Source organism: Hemitrygon akajei, unplaced genomic scaffold (assembly GCF_048418815.1).
Source record: "Hemitrygon akajei unplaced genomic scaffold, sHemAka1.3 Scf000136, whole genome shotgun sequence".
NCBI lineage: Eukaryota > Metazoa > Chordata > Chondrichthyes > Myliobatiformes > Dasyatidae > Hemitrygon > Hemitrygon akajei.
In genome coordinates this window covers 150,713-170,636 of record NW_027332022.1, presented here as the reverse complement: position 1 = coordinate 170,636, position 19,924 = coordinate 150,713, and the positions used below count along the sequence as shown (strand labels likewise).

The following is a 19,924-nucleotide window of genomic DNA, read 5'->3' as shown; positions in this document are numbered from 1 at the left end:
AGACCAACACCATCCTAATTTTCCTAATCACCTGCATGACAATCCCCCATGATTATTGTAACATTGCCCGTTTGGCACGCATTTTCTATCTCACATTGTAATTTCAGGACCTCATACTTACTACTGTTTGAAGGTCTCTGTACAATTCCCATTATGGATTTTTTTTTACATTTGTTGTTCCTTAATTCTACAACTTCCAACCCTTTGCCACCTCTTTCTAATGATTTTATCTAATATTTTACCAACAGAGCCACACAACCCTACTACCAGCTTGTTCTTGTCTTGATCTTTCAATAAATATGTAAGTATCTGGGAAACAAGAGGACCTGCAGATGCTAGAAATCTAGAGAACTACACACAAAGTGCTGGAGAAGCTCAGCATGTCATTATGTCATGGGAATTAACATTTTGGGCCAAGACCCTTCACCAGGACTCTTGATACCCACATATCTGGAATATCAACAAGCAAAGAAATAGAAAGTGGTGCGAAATAGGGAAAACCTTTGAAAAAATTTAGTTCACGGCTTAAAAAGTCCTGTCAAACAGAGCTCACTAGTTAACAAATACAACAAGGGCAATAAACACTTTAATCAATACTGGCATTGACTTATTAATAAGAAAAATATATTGGTCCCATTTCAATCAGTAAAATTTACAATGGTAAATAAGAATTTTAGAAAGCTTTAGAAAAGAGTATTTACACTGAAACCCACTTAGATTAACACTACCTTGGGACAGGAGGAGGAAGAGAAATAACACATGAAAAAAGATCACACAACAGTCAGATAAAACTTCTATATTTTCAAGAAAAATGAACTGGATTCAGCACTCCATGTGTGTATATACAGTTGTGATATGGAATACAGATCAGAAAAATTAAATGAGAGGCCAACTCAGAAAAATAAATCATCACTCTGGAAGAAAACATTGATAAGTGGAATGAGTATGGCATCGCAACAATCTGAGCAGATCAGATGTTGACAAGGAAGCATCGAGCACATGACTGAGAGTTGGACTCCTCTTCCCAGAAACAGAGGGATTCCTTGCAGGAATACAGGACAAGCTGGTTAACAAAAGGGGAAAAAAATCAAAAATACATACAATATTGTTTGTATTTAAGGCAGTAAGTGCAGAAAAGGCCAAGATAAACCAGACACAATCCAACACATTCCAGGATACAGCAGGAATTTAGCTCAATCTGATTACTTATAAAGATACAATATCATTCACCAAATTCTTGCTTTAAATACTGACTCATGATTGCCCTCCATCACTTCATACAGGCACCGTAAGTTCAAGCCTGATCCAGGTTTAGAGTCAAAATCTTATAAATTATATGACAATCAATACATTGTTACAGATAGGCCAATCCATAATCACTATCCAGATATAATATTACAGGATAAACAAGCGGGAATAACACCCTCAATAGATGAAACCATTCCCAACACACAGATGTCACACGGGTATAATTTGTGTCATCAGTCAAACCACCAAAAGATTTTCTCTATCAATCTGCTTCCAAATGTTGCTACTCTGTCATTTGTTGCCACGGCCTGCTGCTGATTCCCTTCTCATAATAAGTTCTTACCCCGACCATTGTCCAGATCCCCTAACACTGCCCTGTCCAGACCCGCCTCTGGTTTCTGACCCTGCTCCATTGAACATCCATCTAATGGTTTCCCATTCTGCTTTCAGTCTTTAGAGGACAGTGGTGTTTTCAACAACCCTTTAGAAGCAGAGAAAATGACCCACAATGTGGAAATGAGCCATGAGTAAGGACATGGTGAAGAACAGGGGAAGATTTAAAAGGACTATCCTGGAACAGAATCACTAGCAGGGTCCAGCCGGCCTGAGTTTACTCTCTACTGTACAATAGGTGTGATGTAAATTCACCAAGGACCAAGGACAGGGTTTAAAATGGAACTGATTTATTTGTCTCAGATGCAGAATATTAAACTCCTGTCCCATTAAAGGTGAATATGCAGCAGAAGAAACTCCTCCCATGCCCAGTGACCAGGGTGCAGAACTGGGTGTGGTGAGCAGCAGCAATAATTGCAGAGTTCAGCACCGACAGTCACTCTCGAAATTGCAGTCAGCAATGGTGATGGACAAATATCCAGCATGAAGCTTATTGAAACTTTCTCCCCAGTGTGAACCCGGTAGTCTGCCACAAGTGTAACACGCTGTAAGGGTTCACTGCCAATGTAATGGTTTCTCTGTAGCAGCAATGTTTAGGTTACGACTAGAGATAACAGGGTTTTGGAATGAGAGGCTTTCCAATGGCAGAAATGGTTTTTTTTCTTGTGAGTCTGGAAGAGAGATTATTGTGTTTTTTTGCTGGGGAGAGATGAGGAGACGTGAATGGAGAGAGTGGACCCTTTTTCTTTTTTTTTGTTTTCTTTACTAACCCTATAGTCAGAGAATGAATTATAAAGATCAATCATTAAATCACATATTGTGTTATTTCAGGGGACACACCACACAGCATCCACCCAAACGAGATTTCTTATGTTTGGCCGGGCTGGGTGGCTATCACCCCCTTATATTAAGCTGCTAGCCAAAGCGAGGGTTACATCAGTTAGATGACTGAGTGAGTCCCTTTCCACATTCACAGCAGCTGATTCGCCTCTCCCCACTGTGAACCAGGTAGTGTGTCATAAGGATAGATAAGTGAATGAATCCCTTCCCACATTCACAGCAGGTGAATGTCCTCTTCCCAGTGTGAACTCAATGATGCACAATTTGGCTGAGAGAAACTTTTCCCAAAGTCTGACCAGTTGATCGGCCTCTACTCAGTGTGAATTCGCTGGTGTCTCTGTAGTTGAAATGACTGAGTGAATGCCTTCCCACAGTCTGAGCAGGTAAACGGCTTCTCCCCAGTGTGAATTCGCTGATGTACCTTCAGTTGGTTTGAACAAGTGAATCCCTTCCCACAGTCTGAGCAGGTAAACGGCTTCTCCCCAGTGTGAATTCGCTGATGTACCTTCAGTTGGGATGAACAAGTGAATCCCTTCCCACAGTCTGAGCAGGTATACGGCTTCTCCCCAGTGTGAATTCGCTGATGTACCTTCAGTTGGGATGAGCTAGTGAATCCCTTCCCACAGACTGAGCAGGTAAACGGCTTCTCCCCAGTGTGAATTCGCTGATGTACCTTCAGTTGGGATGCACAAGTGAATCCCTTCCCACAGACTGAGCAGGTGAACGGCCTCTCTCCAGTGTGAACTCGCTGATGTACCTTCATTAGGGATGAGCAAGTGAATCCCTTCCCACAGACTGAACAGTTGAATGGCCACTCCCCAGTGTGAACTGACTGGTGTACCAGCAGTGCGTGTGACAGAGTGAATCCTTTCCCACAGTCTGAGCAGGTGAATGGCCACTCCCCAGAGTGAACTGACTTGTGTACCAGTAATTCGTGTGACTGAATGAATCCCTTCCCACAGTCTGAGCAGGTGAACGGCCTCTCCCGAGTGTGAATTCGCTGATGTTCCTTCAGATGGGATGACCGAGTGAATCCCTTCCCACAGTCTGAGCAGGTGAATGGCCTCTCTCCAGTGTGAACTCGCTGATGTACCTTCATTTGGGATAAGCAAGTGAATCCCTTCCCACAGTCTGAGCAGGTGAACGGGTTCTCTCCAGTGTGAACTCGCTGATGTCCCTTCAGTTGGGATGAGCAATTGAAACCCTTCCCACAGTCTGAGCAGGTGAATGGCCTCTCCCCAGTGTGAACTCGCTGGTGTCTCAATAGGTGAGATGCCTGACTGAATCCCTTTGCACATTCCGAGCAGATGAATGGCCTCTCGCCAGTGTGAACTCGCCGGTGTGTCTGTAGTTGACATGATCGACTGAATCCCTTCCCACATTCTGTGCAGGTGAACGGCCTCTCCCTGGTGTGAACTCGCTGGTGTCTCTGTAGTTGAGATGACGCAGTGAATCCCTTCCCACAGTCTGTGCAGATGAACGGCCTCTCCTGAGTGTGAACCAACTTGTGTCCCAGGAGGTCGATTGACCGAGTGAATCTCTTCCCACAGTCTGAGCAGGTGAATGGCCTCTCTCCAGTGTGAATTCTCTGATGTAGCTTCAGCTGATATGACCGAGTGAATCTCTTCCCACAGTCTGAGCAGCTGAACGGCCGCTCCCCAGTGTGAACGCGCTGATGTACCTTCAGTTCTGATGAGCAAGTGAATCTCTTCCCACAGTCTAAGCAGGTGTATGGCTTCTCACCAGTGTGAACTCGCTGATGTACCTTCAGGTTAGATGATGAAATGAATCCTTTCCCACAGAATGAGCAGAGGAATGGCCTCTCGCCAGTGTGAACTAACTTATGTCCCAGTAGGTCGGATGACCGAGTGAATCCCTTCCCACAGTCTGAGCAGGTGAATGGCCGCTCCCCGGTGTGAACTCTCTGGTGAGCCATTAGGTCAGATGACCGAGTGAATCCTTCCCCACAAATTCAGCAGATGACCAGCCTCTGCCCCAGTGTGATATACTGGTGTGTCCACAGGTGACCGACTGAATCCCTTCTCACTCACAGAACAGGTGAATGGCCTTGCCCAGTGTGAACTTGGTGATGTCCCTTCAGTTGAAATTTCCAACTGAATTCATTCCGACTGTCTGAGCAGATGAATGGGTTTTCCCCCTTGTTTAAAATGACAGGCGTGCCAGTCGGTCAGATGATAGAGTGAGTCCCTCCCCACAGTCTGAGCGGGAAGGATGATCGAGGAAATCCTTTGCTCCACTTCTTAAATATCTGGATAGAGGCAGCAAAACTGGTGTGTGGTGTTCGAGATTCCCATAGATTAATTCTTTGTCATTTTTAACCTGTAAAAAGATTTACAGAATCAATCAATGGGTGCAGGACAACATTTCAGATGAGATCACTTGAGTTGTCAAGGTGTGATCTGGCAACACACTGTTACAGTGAAGTTCAACCCAAGTTGGAGAGAGAAAACATCTTCTAACTGGGCACAGTGCTGGTATCTGGAATGACCACTAAACTCTCGGATATCCTTCCTGTGTCTATAAGAATGGGGCATTTCTGCCATCTCCAATCTGTGACCTGGCTCAGTTTGACTCTCTCCATTAGTATTATTCCCTGTTCCCACTGAGATGAATGGGTCCCTGGCCCAACAGTAACTGAAATACTCTCACACAAAAAGCCAGCAGTGCATTCCATGCACCCACCACTCACTGTGTAAAAAAAAACTTACCGTGACATCCCCTCAGCATCTGTTTCCAAGCATCGTAAAACTCTGCTCCCTCGTGTTAGCCATTTCAGCTCTGGGAAAATATCCTCTGGCTATGCACACGATCAATGCCAATCATCATCTTATACACCTAAAAAAGGCTCTTAACATAAACGAGGACATTACACATTATACATGAATGAGTTCATTTGCACGCTCACACTACCTATGTAGCAGGCCTGTAACGGGTAATGAAGGATTTTCTCACCAAAGCTTTTGTACATTGTCCATTATGTGGTTTGCTTGCTAAACTACGCTTTAAAAATTGAGATTTGCAAATATAACTCCACTTCTTCCCACTTGCAAATTCTCCAGCAACTTTTGCATCGCCACAATACACAGATGTAACACCAGTTTCTATATTGGACATAAATATTTCCCCTGAACCCACCTGAGGAATTGAGGATATATAAAAAAAATCATTTTGAACCTATGTAATCTCTGGCTAAAAGAATAATTGGGACTGAATTGGAATTTTGAACCGAAGTGAACTCAGTCTTCAGCATTTAGCTAAGACAGGCCCATTACAAGCTCTCTGCAGCTTGCATAGAGACACACTGAGAACTGATAACATTATACATTGTACTCTCATTAGCTGATAACATTATACATTATACCGTCATTAGCTGATAACGATTGTACTCTTGTTTGAGTAAATGGAGGAGGACTCACTGATAGGACAGGAATGAACTTCTGTTTGTAATTAAACAGGGCCTTGCAAAGGGAATAACTGACAAGGACTGGACAGTACATCCATCAGTAATTAAAGCCTTGATTTAGCAAACTCTCAATTCTAAGTAATTAAGTTTTGCACCAACAGACGTGTTGGGTGTACCAGTTCAAATAACATCTTGCAAGAGTAATGTATGGGCTTGATATGTACAAGTATACGGCTGTAACCTGACTTGTTATGAGTCCATAACAAGTCAGTCCAGTTGTTAAGATGGTGGCAGTGCTTATGTGCCTTCCCTTTGACAACTGGGTCTCAAACTCCTGCAGGAGAATGCACAATAAACTGTGGTGATGATAAGAAACTGGGCTCCCGAGTTTTATTTGGATTCAACTTTCAACATTTGTCATCATGAACAGGATCCCAATACAGGGAGTGCCAAGCAGACGGGCTGAGCAACTGGCTGGACCACTCTGGGGACTGCAGAGACTGACCAGGTGCCCAATAGGTATTTTAACTTTTGTCGCTGTCCGTTAGTTCCTTTGGAGGTACAGTCCCTCACCCAAGGCTGATTGCTTAGCTTGTGGGCAGGAGGCAGATGTGCCATGTAAATTAATCAATTGCGCAGGAGGTGCCAACCGGGTAAATTTACCTGATTGATAATTGAGCAGGAGGCTTTGTGCCGATTAAGTGACAAAGAGAACATGGGTCAATTGCAGTCGATTGAGAGTTTTCCAGACAAGGAAAAAGATTTTCAAATGTTGAGTGCAGCGCTGAATAAGAAATCGGGGAACAATATGCGGCCACTGGCGGGGATCCTGGGATATTACCTCATGAGAATAAGCAGTAAATTTGATATGGAAAATGAACTGTGGAATGAAGTGGAAATTGTTGTAAAGGGAATGGAAGGAAAAGCAGATGTGCAGTGGAACAGAATATTATTAACAAGTTGGAGTAAGAATGCATGTGACAACGGGATAGAGGTATGTACTGCAAAGGTTGGGAGACGCTAAAAGTGAAGTGTGAATGGGTGCATGGATGCCAAAAATGAGAGCAGGAAAAACAAAGTAAGCAAACCAAGGCCAGCCTAGATAGGAGAGAAGGGCAGGAACGTCAGACAGACAGATATACTTTATTGATCCCGAAGGAAATCGGGTTTTGTTACATACTGATAGGGAAACAAGGGATCCCAAACCCATGTCTGTCATACCGACCCTGTTTGATAGATAGATAGATAGATAGATAGATACTTTATTCATCCCCATGGGGAAATTCAACATTTTTTCCAATGCCCCATACACTTATTGTAGCAGAGCTAATTACATACAATACTTAACTATTTAAATACATTGAATGGTAACTTAAGCTCAGTCCTAACCCCGGCACTTTAACATATCTTACTCCTGGCGGTTGAATTGTAAAGCCGAATGGCATTGGGGAGTAGTGATCTCTTCATCCTGTCTGAGGAGCTTTGCATCGATAGCAACCTGTCGCTGAAACTGCTTCTCTGTCTCTGGATGGTGCTATGCAGAGAATGTTCAGGGTTTTCCATGATTGACCGTAGCCTACTCAGTGCCCTTCGCTCTGCTACCGATGTTATACTCTCCAGTTCTGTGCCCACGACAGAGCCCGCCTTCCTTACCAGCTTATTAAGACGTGAGGCGTCCCTCTTCTTAATGCTTCCTCCCCAACACGCCACCACAAAGAAGAGGGCGCTCTCCACAACTGACCTATAGAACATCTTCAGCATCTCACTACAGACATTGAATGACGCCAACCTTCTAAGGAAGTACAGTCGACTCTGTGCCTTCCTGCACAAGGCGTCTGTGTTGGCAGTCCAGTCTAGCTTCTCATCTAACTGTACTCCCAGATATTTGTAGGTCTTAACCTGCTCCACACATTCTCCATTAATGATCACTGGCTCCATATGAGGCCTAGGTCTCCTAAAGTCCACCACCATCTCCTTGGTCTTGGTGATATTGAGACGCAGGGAGTTTGAGTTGCACCATATCACAAAGTCCTGTATCAGTTTCCTATACTCTTCCTCCTGTCCATTCCTGACACACCCTACTATGGCCGTGTCATCAGCGAACTTCTGTACATGGCAGGACTCCGAGTTATATTGTAAGTCTGATGTGTACAGGGTGAACAGGACCGGAGGACAGTGACCGTGATGAGGAGTGGGCACCACCCGACCCCGTACCTCTCCTACCTTACCAGGGGCCAAGTGCACCCAGTGCCCCCAAACCCCAATGGTGGTTGCTCGGGTAACACAGCAGGACAGGGAAGGGAGGTTCACTTTACTGTAAGATCCCGAATGGGAATACTGAGGATTATTCCGAGACAGGGAGGGAAGAATCTAATAAAACCACAGAGTTAATGGCTCCACAAAGACAATTCCCACCCGAATGCTGCCCAATCCACGAGCAGGAGGAGCGACAGCGCTCAGTGATCCCTGTGTATGCACCCTGGAAGCCTCAAGAAATGATAATGATCATGAATCAGGCCCCAGATAGAAAAGAAAAACCAGCACAGTTTGCTCAGTGTGTCCGCAGTACAAAAACGTTTACTGCGACTCCACAAGATTCTGCATGACGAGGGGTGGAAATGGAAGGCAGATTTGAGATACCAAAGCTATCAGGAGTTACAGGTGGGAAAACATAATGAGAATGAACAGACAGACCAGATTATTCAAGCCTTGGGAAGGGCTCTCCAGCAACCTATAAACATCACTAGAGTACCTGAATGCAAACCTAAGCCTGGGGATTCGGGACCAGACTATTGAGAGTGATTTGTGACCTGCTACAGCACTTTCGCAGGAGACCAAGCCTTTAATGATGGGAATCTGTCCCCCAGTTCAATGCTCTACTGTTCTATCGCTTACCAATATAGATAGCCAAAACGATTAAAAATAATATGGATTGGCCTGACAATGACCGAAATCGAATGTGATGAGCTTTGACATATCATTGCGACCCGACTTTCGAATCCCGATCAACCCTGAAGGGAACTAATATTAAAGGTGACTATGTTCAGTGGAAAGGAGGATGTGAGTGGGCTATATCTGGGGATCAGAAATGGGAACAAAAACCTACCAACGGACAGGTGGGGACAACAACACGTTTAGAAATTGATAAGCAAGGATGCTTCCTACTGTGAATTCCACCCCTGAAGAAGAATATTACCAATGTAATATTGAAAGTTGCTGAAATTTCATTTCTGTTTATGACTGATGTGGGGGCAATCACAACCACTCTCGATCAGGAAATAGGATCGGAAAAGGGATTCCAGATTTCAGACACTACAATCACTCTGTCTGGGTTCGAAGACACGGAACGTATGTATTCACGTACCCAGCCACTGCAGGTGAAACTCCAGGGGAGCCAGTGTGAGATTTCATTTACAGTCACCACCAGTCGGGGGTGTAATCTAGCAGGGAGAGACTTGCTCTGTCTGTTGGAAGTTGAGATTCTCCGCACAGATTCTCTATCACCCTGCAACTGGCAAACAACCGACAGCTTCCCTAGTTTCTGAACCCCCCCCCAGTGGTGGGCACTTAATCTGGACTCCACTGTGTTTGAACCCCTTCTGCCAGTGGCCGACTCTCCTGTGACTCTGTGCTTTGACCCTACGGGGTGCGTCACTGAGGAAAGCCAATATTATGCACCCCTCGAGGGACAGAAGTTCCCATTCACGGTGATTGGAGAGGTTAAAGGAAGAGAGGGCAGTTCATTACTGTCTGAAGTTCTGGATTTCCTTTGGTGACAGACAGGACTGGTGGTTCCTCATACCAGCATCAGGATTTGCCCTGGGTTCCCTGCCTACACCCTGACAAAACAAGCCTCCAGCACCAAGGAGACTGGCAGGATTTCCTGTGAGCTAACCCCGATACTGGAAGGAGTTGGAAGTGAAGACGGGACGGGACACTGGCTGTGACCAGTGGGGTACCGCAAGGTTCGGTGCTAGGACCGCAGCTGTTTAAAATTTACATTAATGATTTAGATGAAGGCATTAAAAGTAACTAGCAAATTTGCTGATGACACAAAGCTGGATGGCAGTGTGAAATGTCAGGAGGATGTTATGAGAATGCAAGGTAACTTGGACAGGTTGGGTGAGTGGGCAAATATATGGCAGATGCAGTTTAATGTGGATAAATCTGAGGTTATCCACTTTGGTGGCAAGAACAGGAACACAATTATCTAAATGGAGTCAAGTTAGGAAAAAGGGAAGTACAACGAGATCTAGGTGTTCTTGTACATCAGTCAATGAAAGCAAGCATGCAGGTACAGCAGGCAGTGAAGAAAGCTAATGTCATGCTGGCCTTTATAACAAGAGGAATTGAGTATAGGAGTAAAGAGGTCCTTCTGCAGCTGTACAGGGCCCTGGTGAAATCCCACCTGGAGTATTGTGGGCAGTTTTTGGTCTCCAAATTTGAGGAAGAACATTTTTGTTATTGAGGGAGTGCACCATATGTTCACAAGGTTAATTCCCAGAATGGTGGGACTGTCATATGTTGAAGGATTGGAGCGACTGGGCTTGTATACACTGGAATTTAGAAGGATGAGAGGGAATCTGATTGAAACATATAAGATTATTAAGGGATTAAACACGCTGGAGGCAGGAAGCATGTTACCGCTGATGGGTGAGTCCAGAACTAGAGGCCACAGTTTAAGAATAAGGGGTAGGCCATTTAGAACTGAGATGCGGAAAAACTTTTTCACCCAGAGTGTGGTGGATATGTGGAATGCTCTGCCCCAGAAGGCAGTGGAGGCCAAGTCTCCGGATGTATTCAAGAGAGAGTTAGACAGAGCTCTTATAGATAGTGGGGTCAAGGGATATGGGGAGAAGGCAGGAACAGGATACTGATTGTGTATGATCAGCCATGATCACAGTGAATGGCGGTGCTGGCTAGAAGGGCCGAATGGCCTACTCCTGCACCTACTGTCTATTATCTAGTAAAACTCTCTTTTAATATTGACCAAACGTAAGGCGTTGTACCCAATCTCTGAGCAACTGCAGACCATGTAGTCGGTCGCACCGACTGCCTCCTGTCCGGATCACCGTGAAAGAAGGACAGACTCTCCCATCCATTCCGTATTACCCCCTCAAGCCCAAGACACTGTTTTATGAGGATGGAAGCTCTTTTGTGGATCGAGCAGGAAAACAATATTCTGGCAATGCGATAGTGATGGACAATGAATTAATTGAGCTGGCCTCTTTTGAAGCAGCTTTTTCCACCCAGAAGGCTGAGCTGTTTGACTCGTGCCTGTATCCCAGCAACAGCCAAAAGTGGGAACGTTTACACAGACTCCGTTTTGCATTTGGAATTGTACATGATTACAGGGATCTCTGGGAACGTGGGGATTCCTGACTTCCTCTGGCCTCCCCATTAGTAATGCCACCTTTGTAAACAACTTACTCACCGCTCTACAGCTACCTCGAGTTTTGGCTGTTATTAAATGTGCAGCCCACACCCGCATGACTAACCTGGTCACTAAAGGCAATGCTTTAGCAGATTAGACAGCAAAAACTGTGGCAAAATCCCCAGTAGTTGTAGTTCCCTCGGGTTCCTGTCAAACAACCTTCTGTGACTTAAGCAGAACAGGTTTGCCAGACATGCGGGAGGTACGTAATTTTCAGGGGGACGCCTCTGAGGAGGAGTGCAAACAGGGCTTCTGATGGGGTGCCAGAAAGACCCCAACATAGGTTTTTGGATCACCCAGCGGGACAGGTTTGTATTCCTACACAGTTTTTACCAATATTGTTTGATTATGTACGTAATTGTACACACCTGGGCCCTGCACACCGGGTACGACTCCCTTGACAGTTGGTCCTTTTTCGTGTCTACAAGTTGATTTTATTGAATTGCCTAGAGTACATTGCTATAGATACTGCTTAGTTATTATAGATGTGTTTAGTAGACGGATTGAAGCTATTCCAACTATCAATAATACTGCTGACTGTTGTGACGGTATTATTATGGGATATAATTCCCAGGTACGGCCTGCCAGAGATGCTGAGCTCTGACAATGACCCACACTTTGTGGTGAAAGTAAACAAAGGGGTACGTAATGAACTAGCTATCCAGCAACAATTCCACTGTGTACACCACCCACGGGCCGCTGGCAGAGTGGAAAGAGCCAATGGCACTCTGAAGAGTAAACTGGCCAGACTAACAGTGGAGACTGGACTCACTTGGTTGAAGGTCCGACCATTAGCCCGATTCCACATGAGGGTTACCCCACAGGGGAAAACAGGGTTGTCACCAGCTGAAATCATTTCTGGATGACCCACGAGGACACGCTGGGAACAAAGTCTCAGGATTAAAGGCAAAGTGAATAAGAATAAGGAACCTTGGTTCTCGAGGGATATTGGAACTCTGATAAAGGAGAGAGATGTATGACATGTATAATGTCAGTTATAGGGAGCAGTTATAGGAAACAGGGAGCAAATAAGGTACTTGCGGAGTATAAAAAGAGTAAGAAAATACTTAAGAAAGAAATCAAGAGGGCTAAAAGAAGACATGAGGTTGCTTTGGCAGTCGGGGTGAAGGATAATCCTAAGAGCTTCTACAGGTATGTTAAGTGCAAAAGGATAGTAAGGGATAAAATTGGTCCTATTGAAGATCAGAGTGGTCGGCTATTTATGGAACCAAAAGAAATGGGGGAGATCTTAAATGTTTTTTTTGTGCCTGTATTTACTAAGAAAACTGGTATGGAGTTAATAGAAATAAGGCAAACAATTTGTGAGGTTATGGAACCTTTTCAGATAGAAGAGGAGCTTGCTATCTTGAGGCAAGTCAGAGTAGATAAATCTCCAGGACCTGACAGGGTATTCCGTCGGACTTTGAAGGAGACCAGTGTTGAAATTGCAGGGGCCCTGGCAGATATATTTAAAATGTCGTTACCTACAGGACAGGTGCCAGAGGATTTGAGGATAGCTCATGTTGTTCTGTTGTATAAAAAAGGCTCTAAAAGTAATCCAGGAAATTATAGGCCGGTAAGTTTGACGTTGGTAGTGGGTAAATTATTGGAAGGAGTACCAAGAGATAGGATCTACAAGCGTTTAGATAGACGGGGACCTATTAGGGCGAATCAACATGGCTTTGTGTGTGATAGGTCATGTTTAACAAATCTATTAGAGGTTTTGAGGAGGTTACAAGGAAAGTGGATGAAGGCAAGGCAGTGGATGTTGTCTGTATGGACTTCAGTAAGGCCTTTGACAAAGTCCCACATCGGAGGTTAGTTAGGAAGATTCAGTCACTAGGTATACATGGTGAGGTAGTAAATTTGATTAGACATTGGCTCAATGGGAGAAGTCAGAGAGTGGTAGTGGAGGATTGCTTCTCTGAGTGGAGGCCTGTGACTAGTGGTGTGCCACAGGGATCAGTGCTGGGTCCATTGTTATTTACCGTCTATATCAATGATCTGGATGATAATTTAGTAAATTGGATCAGCAAATTTGCTGATGATGCAAGGATTGGAGGAGTAGTGGACAGTGAAGAAGGTTTTCAATGCTTGCAGAGGGATCTGGACCAGCTAGAAAAATGGGCTGAAAAATGGCAGATGCAGTTTAATACAGACATGTGTGAGGTATTGCACTTTGGAAGGAAAAAAAAAGGTAGAACATACCGGCTAAATGGTAGGGCACTGAGGAGTGCACTACAACAGAAGGATCTACGAATACTGATACAAAATTCCCTAAAACTGGCGTCACAGGTAGATAGGGTAGTAAAGAGAGCTTTTAGTACATTGGCCTTTATGAATCAAAGTATTGAGTATAAGATTTGGAATGTTATGCTGAAGTTGTATAAGGCATTGGTGAGGCCGAATTTGGAGTATTGTGTGCAGTTTTAGTCACCGAATTACAGGAAGGATATTAATAAGGTTAAAAGAATGCAGAGAAGGTTTATGAGGATGTTGCCAGGACTTGAGAAACTGAGTTACAGAGAAAGGTTGAACAGGTTAGGACTTTATTCCCTGGAGCATAGAAGAATGAGGGGAGACTAGATAGAGGTATATAAAAATATGATGGGTACAGATAGAGTGAATGCAAGCAGGCTTTATCCACTGAGGCTAGGGGTGAAAAAAAAAAAGAGGGTTTGGGTTAAGGGTGCAGGGCGAAAAGTTTAAAGGGAACATTGGGAGGGCTTCTTCACAACTGGTTCTGGCAGAGGCATAACTGTTACTTCTGGGCACATTCAGTCTCACTCCCAACCATTTCCTACCTTCCTTTGTACAGGTATGTAATGTTTAAAGGACCAGTGTTTGAGTAAATGAGACTCACCAAACTTTCTCCTGACTGAATCACCGGAATCTCCGAGTCAGATGGGTCCTCTCCAGTTGATGCTCTCAATCCTCGGGCTGGTTCACTTGTTGCTGTTCCCTCGTCTTCAGTTGTGGTTTGCTTCCAGTTGCAGTTTTTCTTCCAATAAATCTCTCACCACAGGTCTAACTTTAACATGAAAGATAATGAAGCACATTAACTATAAAAAGGAGAACCAAACATTTCTGCTTAATGTTACTCTGAACAACACTCACTGACAGTTAAACATTGAAAGCAGATTTAATGATCTCTGTGAACAATCTTTTATTCTCCCTCACATGTCACAAAACGATATGGGATAAGAAGAAGCCATCATTCAATCATGGTAAGATATAAGACACAGGAACAGAATTAGGTGATTCGATCCATCTGGTCTGCCCCACCATTCAACCACGGCCGATTTTTATTCTAACACCATATTCCTGCCTTTCTCCTGTAACCCTGAAGCTACTCAGCAATCATCAATATATTAATCTGTCATAAATATACCCAAATGGCAGCCTCAACCAACCTCTGCGGCAACAAATTCCACAGATCAGACATCTTTTAGCCAAAAAATGTTTCTCATCTCAGTTTTAAAGAGAAGTATCTTTATTCTGAGACTGTGCTGTCAGATCACAGACTCTCTGTCTAATGGAAACATCCCCTCCCTTTCCAGTGTATCCAGGCTTTTCAGCATTTGGTAGGCTTACTTAACCATACATCCCTCCACCACCCCCACCATCCCTCTGAATTCCATTGGGCACAGGTCCAGAACCATCAAATGCTCCTCATACATAAAGCCGATCATTCCTGAGATTGTTCATGTAAACCTCGTTAGCAACAACTGTACTGAACACATTTCCAGCAATAACAGACAAAATGGTACCAGATAATTGACAGGGAAAAGTTGTGCTTTCTTTACTGATGTACTATCACAGAATGAGTCATTTCCATTTCCAGGTTAAATCAGGTCCATTTCAGGAAATACAAATCAGTCCAGGGTGTTTGTAATAAAAAGAAACTGGAATTACTAGAAACGCTCAGCAGGTAAGGAACAGCTGTGGGATCTACAATTCAGGTTAATAACGTTTCATCAGAATGACTTCAAACATTTTCAGATTTTAGTGCAGATCTCCAGCAACTTGAAATTCTGCTTGATTTCCACCGATTTTACTTGGATCAAAAACTGATATCCCAGGACCCAACCTCACAGAGTCGCACAGCTGAACCTGCCACTCACCGACCCTGAGCGTCTCTTGGACTCGAGTCCCGTGCTTAGTGACGTTTCCTGGGGTTACACCCATTGCTACTTGCCATCTATGTCAATAATTTAGTTGAGAAAGTACAGGGTATAGGTAGAGAATTTGCAGCAAGTTCAAACAATTACTTTTTTTGAAAGACAGTCAGTATGAACACTCCCCTGTCTTTCCCTCTCCCCACTCAGAACTGACCAAAAGCTACATCAGAGGATGCAAGATCTTGAACTGAGTAACCACTGTGAGGGAATGGGAGTGGTTTCAAAGGGCTGGGCTGCTGGAAGCACATTACCAGACCTGGAGTGATTGCATATGGGTCTGACAGAGGCATAACTGGTACTCCTGGGCATATTCAGTCTCACTCCAACTATTTCCTACCTTCCTTTGTACAGGTGTGTTATGTGGTAACCACTTGTGAGAAGGGATATTCTGTGGAAATCACGGTCGGTAATACTTTGTGTGTTGGATCTGGATTGGGAGTACCTTGCGGAATCTACCTGTGTGTTAACCCTTGCCTGGGTGGTAGTTCCTTCTGAAGACAGTACTCCTGTAATAAGCTGCTTCTGGTGATAATTCGTATGTGGATTTAGAACAATGACGGATAAGACCTACGGCGACTGTTATCCTGTTTTACCACTGTGGAATTTGTGGAATTTAACGTAATTGCCTTCTCTCGACATTCACCTTGGATTACAAATATCTCTCTCTCGTCATTGATTCCGTGGATGAACTGAACTTTCATACTTTACCATCGCAAGACTTTAAGCTTGGTATTCCCTGAGCTCAGTAGTTTGGGAGTTATATTTACACATATGTGTACTCATAACACTTTTAGCTTTTGATTATTCTGCTTAATTTGTTATATTATAAGTAGATATGAATAAAGAAAGTGGTTTTAATATCAAAAAAGGTAAAAGGGTTAACATTTCGTTAAAAAAAAAGCATCCTGTTTTTCTGAAAGAAACTGCTGATGATCAACCAATGTGCTAAGCCGTGCTGAGCCATATTTCTTCTTCAGGGTAGCTAGCTAGGGTTTCAGGATGCTTATCTCCTTGTGTAGAGATAGGACAGCTTCTGTCTGTTCTGTGTCTGTAAGCCATTATGACTATTTTGTAATTTGTCTTTAGGGGCTGTCATGTAGTAAATAAATTTGGCTCCAGCCTATCTTGTGTGGGGGGTATCTGGATGGATATATCTGTGGTGTAAGGGGAATTGTTGGTCAGTTAGTGGATTGGGTGGGAACAGCCATCGACTGTTCCTGTTTGAGTGACTAACTGAGTAAGCACCAGGTACTTGGAATAAAGAGTTTGTACTTATACGGTCTCTGAGAGACTCTCTCCAGATTCGACTTCCACAGAATAGGAGTGGTTTTAAAGGACTGGGCTGCTGGAAGCTCATTACCAGACCAGGAGTGATTGCAACTGGGTCTGACAGAGGCATAACTGGTACTTCTGGGCACATTCAGTCTCACTCCAACTATTTCCTACCTTCCTTTGTACAGGTATGTAATGTCTAAAGGACCAATGTTTGAGTAAATGAGACTCACCAAACTTTCTCCTGACTGAATCACTGGAATCTCCGAGTCAGATGGGTTCTCTCCAGTTGATGCTCTCAGTCCTCGGGCTGGTTCACTTGTTGCTGTTCCCTCATCTTCAGTCGTGGTTTGCTTCCAGTTGCGGTTGTTCTTCCAATAAATCTCCCACCACAGGTCTAACTTTAACATGAAAGATAATGAAGCACATTAACAATAAAAAGCAGAACCAAACATTTCTGCATAATGTTACTAAGAACAAAACTCACTGAAATTTAAACATTGAAGGCAATACAGTAATGATCTCAGTGAACAATCGTTTATTGTCCCTCACATGACACAAAACGATATGGGATCAGAAGGAGCCATCATTCAGTCATGGTAAGAAATAAGGAACAGAATTAAGGCCAACAGAATTGGCCGCCTCAGCCAAACTCTGCGGCAACAAATTCCACACTTCAGACACCTTTTGGCAAAAAAAGTTTCTCAAATGAATTTTAACGGGAAGCATCTTTATTCTGAGACTGTGCTGTCAGATCACAGACTCTCTGTCTAATGGAAACATCCTCTCCATGTCCACTGTATCCAGGCTTTTCACTATTCGGTAGGTTTACTTAACCATACATCGCCTCCACAAACCTCACCGTCCCTCTGAACTCCATTGAGCACAGGTCCAGAACCACCAAATGCTCCTCATACATAAAGCCGATCATGAGATTATTCATGTGAACCTCGTTAGCAACAACTGTACTGAACACATTTCCAGGAATAACAGACAAACTGGTACCGGGATAATTGACAGGGAAAAGTTGTGCTTCCTTTACTGATGTACTATCACAGAATGAGTCATTTCCATTTCCAGGTTAAATCAGGTCCATTTCAGGAAATATCAACCAGTGTAGGGTGAATGTAATAAAAAGAAACTGGAATTACCAGAAACGCTCAGCAGGTTAGGAACAGCTGCAGGGAGGGGAACAAACTTTACAATTCAGGTTAATGACGTTTTGTCAGAATGACTTCAAATATTTACAGTTTTTAGTGCAGATCTCCAGCAACTTGAGATTCTGCTTGATTTCCACCGAATGACAGACTGGTGACAGTGAGGGGGGGGGGGGGGGAATTTCCAAACACAGCTTGAACACCAGACTCACGGGTCTAATCCTACTGTTGTAAACACGAAAAAGCCGATCCGGAGACGTCAGAACACACTAGAGATACTGAATTAATGATACATACTACTGTATAAAAGATTCAAAACTGACAAAAGTTAGAAGAAACAAAAATAACTTTGTCATATATACTTTAACCCTCACCAAATTTTTATCAACACACCATAGAAAGTTTCCCATCCGGACACTTCACGCTTTGCATGGTAACTGCTCCGCCCGTGACTGTGAGGAACGGCAGAGACCTTTGGATACAGATCGGCACATTACAGAAACCATCTTACCCCCGAGACTTCACAGTCCCTCGGTAAAGCAGGCAGTGAAATCAAAGATCCCCACTGTGGTGAACTAGATATACCTGTCTGACTGCTCCTGTGGCTCCTCCCAAGACCCTGCTGACTACCCCTGTGGCTCCTCCCACAGACCCCTGTATAAAGGCGACTGTGGCCTGCTGCTCTCCCTCATTTTCCCCAGGATGTAGTGTTGTCCTTCAGTCAATAAAAGCCGATATCTCACTTCCTAAGTCTCGGCGTGAGTTATTGATGGTGCATCACCCACAACCTGGGACGTTCTCCTTTCTCACCCACCCCACTCCGGGAGAAGGCACAACAGCCAGAAAGCTCCAGGACAAATGTGAGGAGCCTCAGGAAGCAAGGCGAGTTCGGGGAAGTTAATGGGACCAAATGGGCAAAATCACACCACGTGATCTGGCGTCACAAAGCGGAGGGCGGGGCAGATCTCCGGCACACAGCCTCACGTGACCTGTTGGCGGGACTTCCATTTCAATTCTGTGGAAACAGACAGCCTGGGCTCCTGGTTTGGATCGTTCAATGCAGATTAAGTGAAGTCGACACATTTCTGACCAGCCCAGATAATTGGAAAATAAATGAGTAACTGGCCCTCAGTTCGGGGCTCACGGCCAACATCGGATCTCCCCGCTCGGGATCGGTCTCAATACTCACCGATGGGAAAGTGATATCTTCGACACGCAGACAGTGATCCCGACGGAAGAGACGAAAGTCTTTCCTGAACACACAGCCGACCCACTTCAGCTCTCAGCGGAGAGGATTACACCGTCCACCCGGAGACTGTGAACATGCGCGAAGAGATTGTTACATCATCGGGAGGCGGGGCCTCGGAAACAGACACGCAGATGCTGCCCATCTGCGGTTAAATGGGAGGGGCAAACGGGATCACGTGTCAGGATTGGCGACACCCCCTCCCCACCCGGGCAGAGACTCCAGCAACTCATTAGTCTGTGGAAAGAAGCAAACCTGCCGCTCACATCTCCTCTCACCTTAAATGTATTAGACATTTCAACCCCCAGGAAAAATATATCGTCTGTCCACTCTATCTATTCCTCTCGTAATCTTATAAACGTCCATCCAGTCTCACCCCAGCCTGCGCCGCTCTGGAGAAAACAGCACAAGTTTGTCCAGCCTCTCGTTACAGCTCATGCTCTCTAATCCAGGCAGTATCCCGGTAAACCTCTTCTGCGCCCTCTCCAAAGCCCCGACATCCCTCCGAGAATGGGGGTGACCAGAACTGCATGAAACACTCCAGATGTGGTCTAACTAGTTTTATAAAACTGTGTTACGAACTGTAACGTTTTAGAAACGAACCAGCAGCAATGGAGTTCGCACTGGAGTCTGGTTTTGATGTTAAAACCACTCTTTTTATTAGTATCTACTTATAGTAACTTAATGAAATAAAGGAAAGTTGACAGTGTTAAGTGTATAAATGAGTAC

General features: G+C 44.4%; 3 protein-coding genes across 3 annotated transcripts in view; all 3 read right to left on the bottom strand.

Moving 5' to 3' along the window:
* LOC140723801 (uncharacterized) overlaps positions 1 to 18,474 on the bottom strand; it is a 40,661-nt gene extending 22,187 nt beyond the window's left edge. Inside the window, exons 1-3 of the mRNA XM_073038339.1 lie at positions 18,324 to 18,474; positions 17,026 to 17,193; positions 14,203 to 14,370 (exon numbers count right to left, since the gene is read on the bottom strand). The gene's annotated coding sequence lies outside the window, so the exon portion shown is untranslated. The remainder of the gene's footprint in view (positions 1 to 14,202; positions 14,371 to 17,025; positions 17,194 to 18,323) is intronic.
* LOC140723797 (uncharacterized) overlaps positions 1 to 19,263 on the bottom strand; it is a 136,324-nt gene extending 117,061 nt beyond the window's left edge. Inside the window, exon 1 of the mRNA XM_073038333.1 lies at positions 19,139 to 19,263. The gene's annotated coding sequence lies outside the window, so the exon portion shown is untranslated. The remainder of the gene's footprint in view (positions 1 to 19,138) is intronic.
* Positions 1,628 to 6,622, bottom strand: LOC140723791 (uncharacterized). Its single transcript, XM_073038325.1, has 2 exons — positions 6,569 to 6,622; positions 1,628 to 4,387 (listed from the first exon to the last, which is right to left on the bottom strand). Exons 1-2 carry the CDS (start codon positions 6,620 to 6,622, stop codon positions 2,792 to 2,794), a joined length of 1,650 nt encoding a protein of 549 aa, XP_072894426.1. The 3' UTR covers positions 1,628 to 2,791.
* Positions 19,264 to 19,924: the final 661 nt, after the last annotated feature.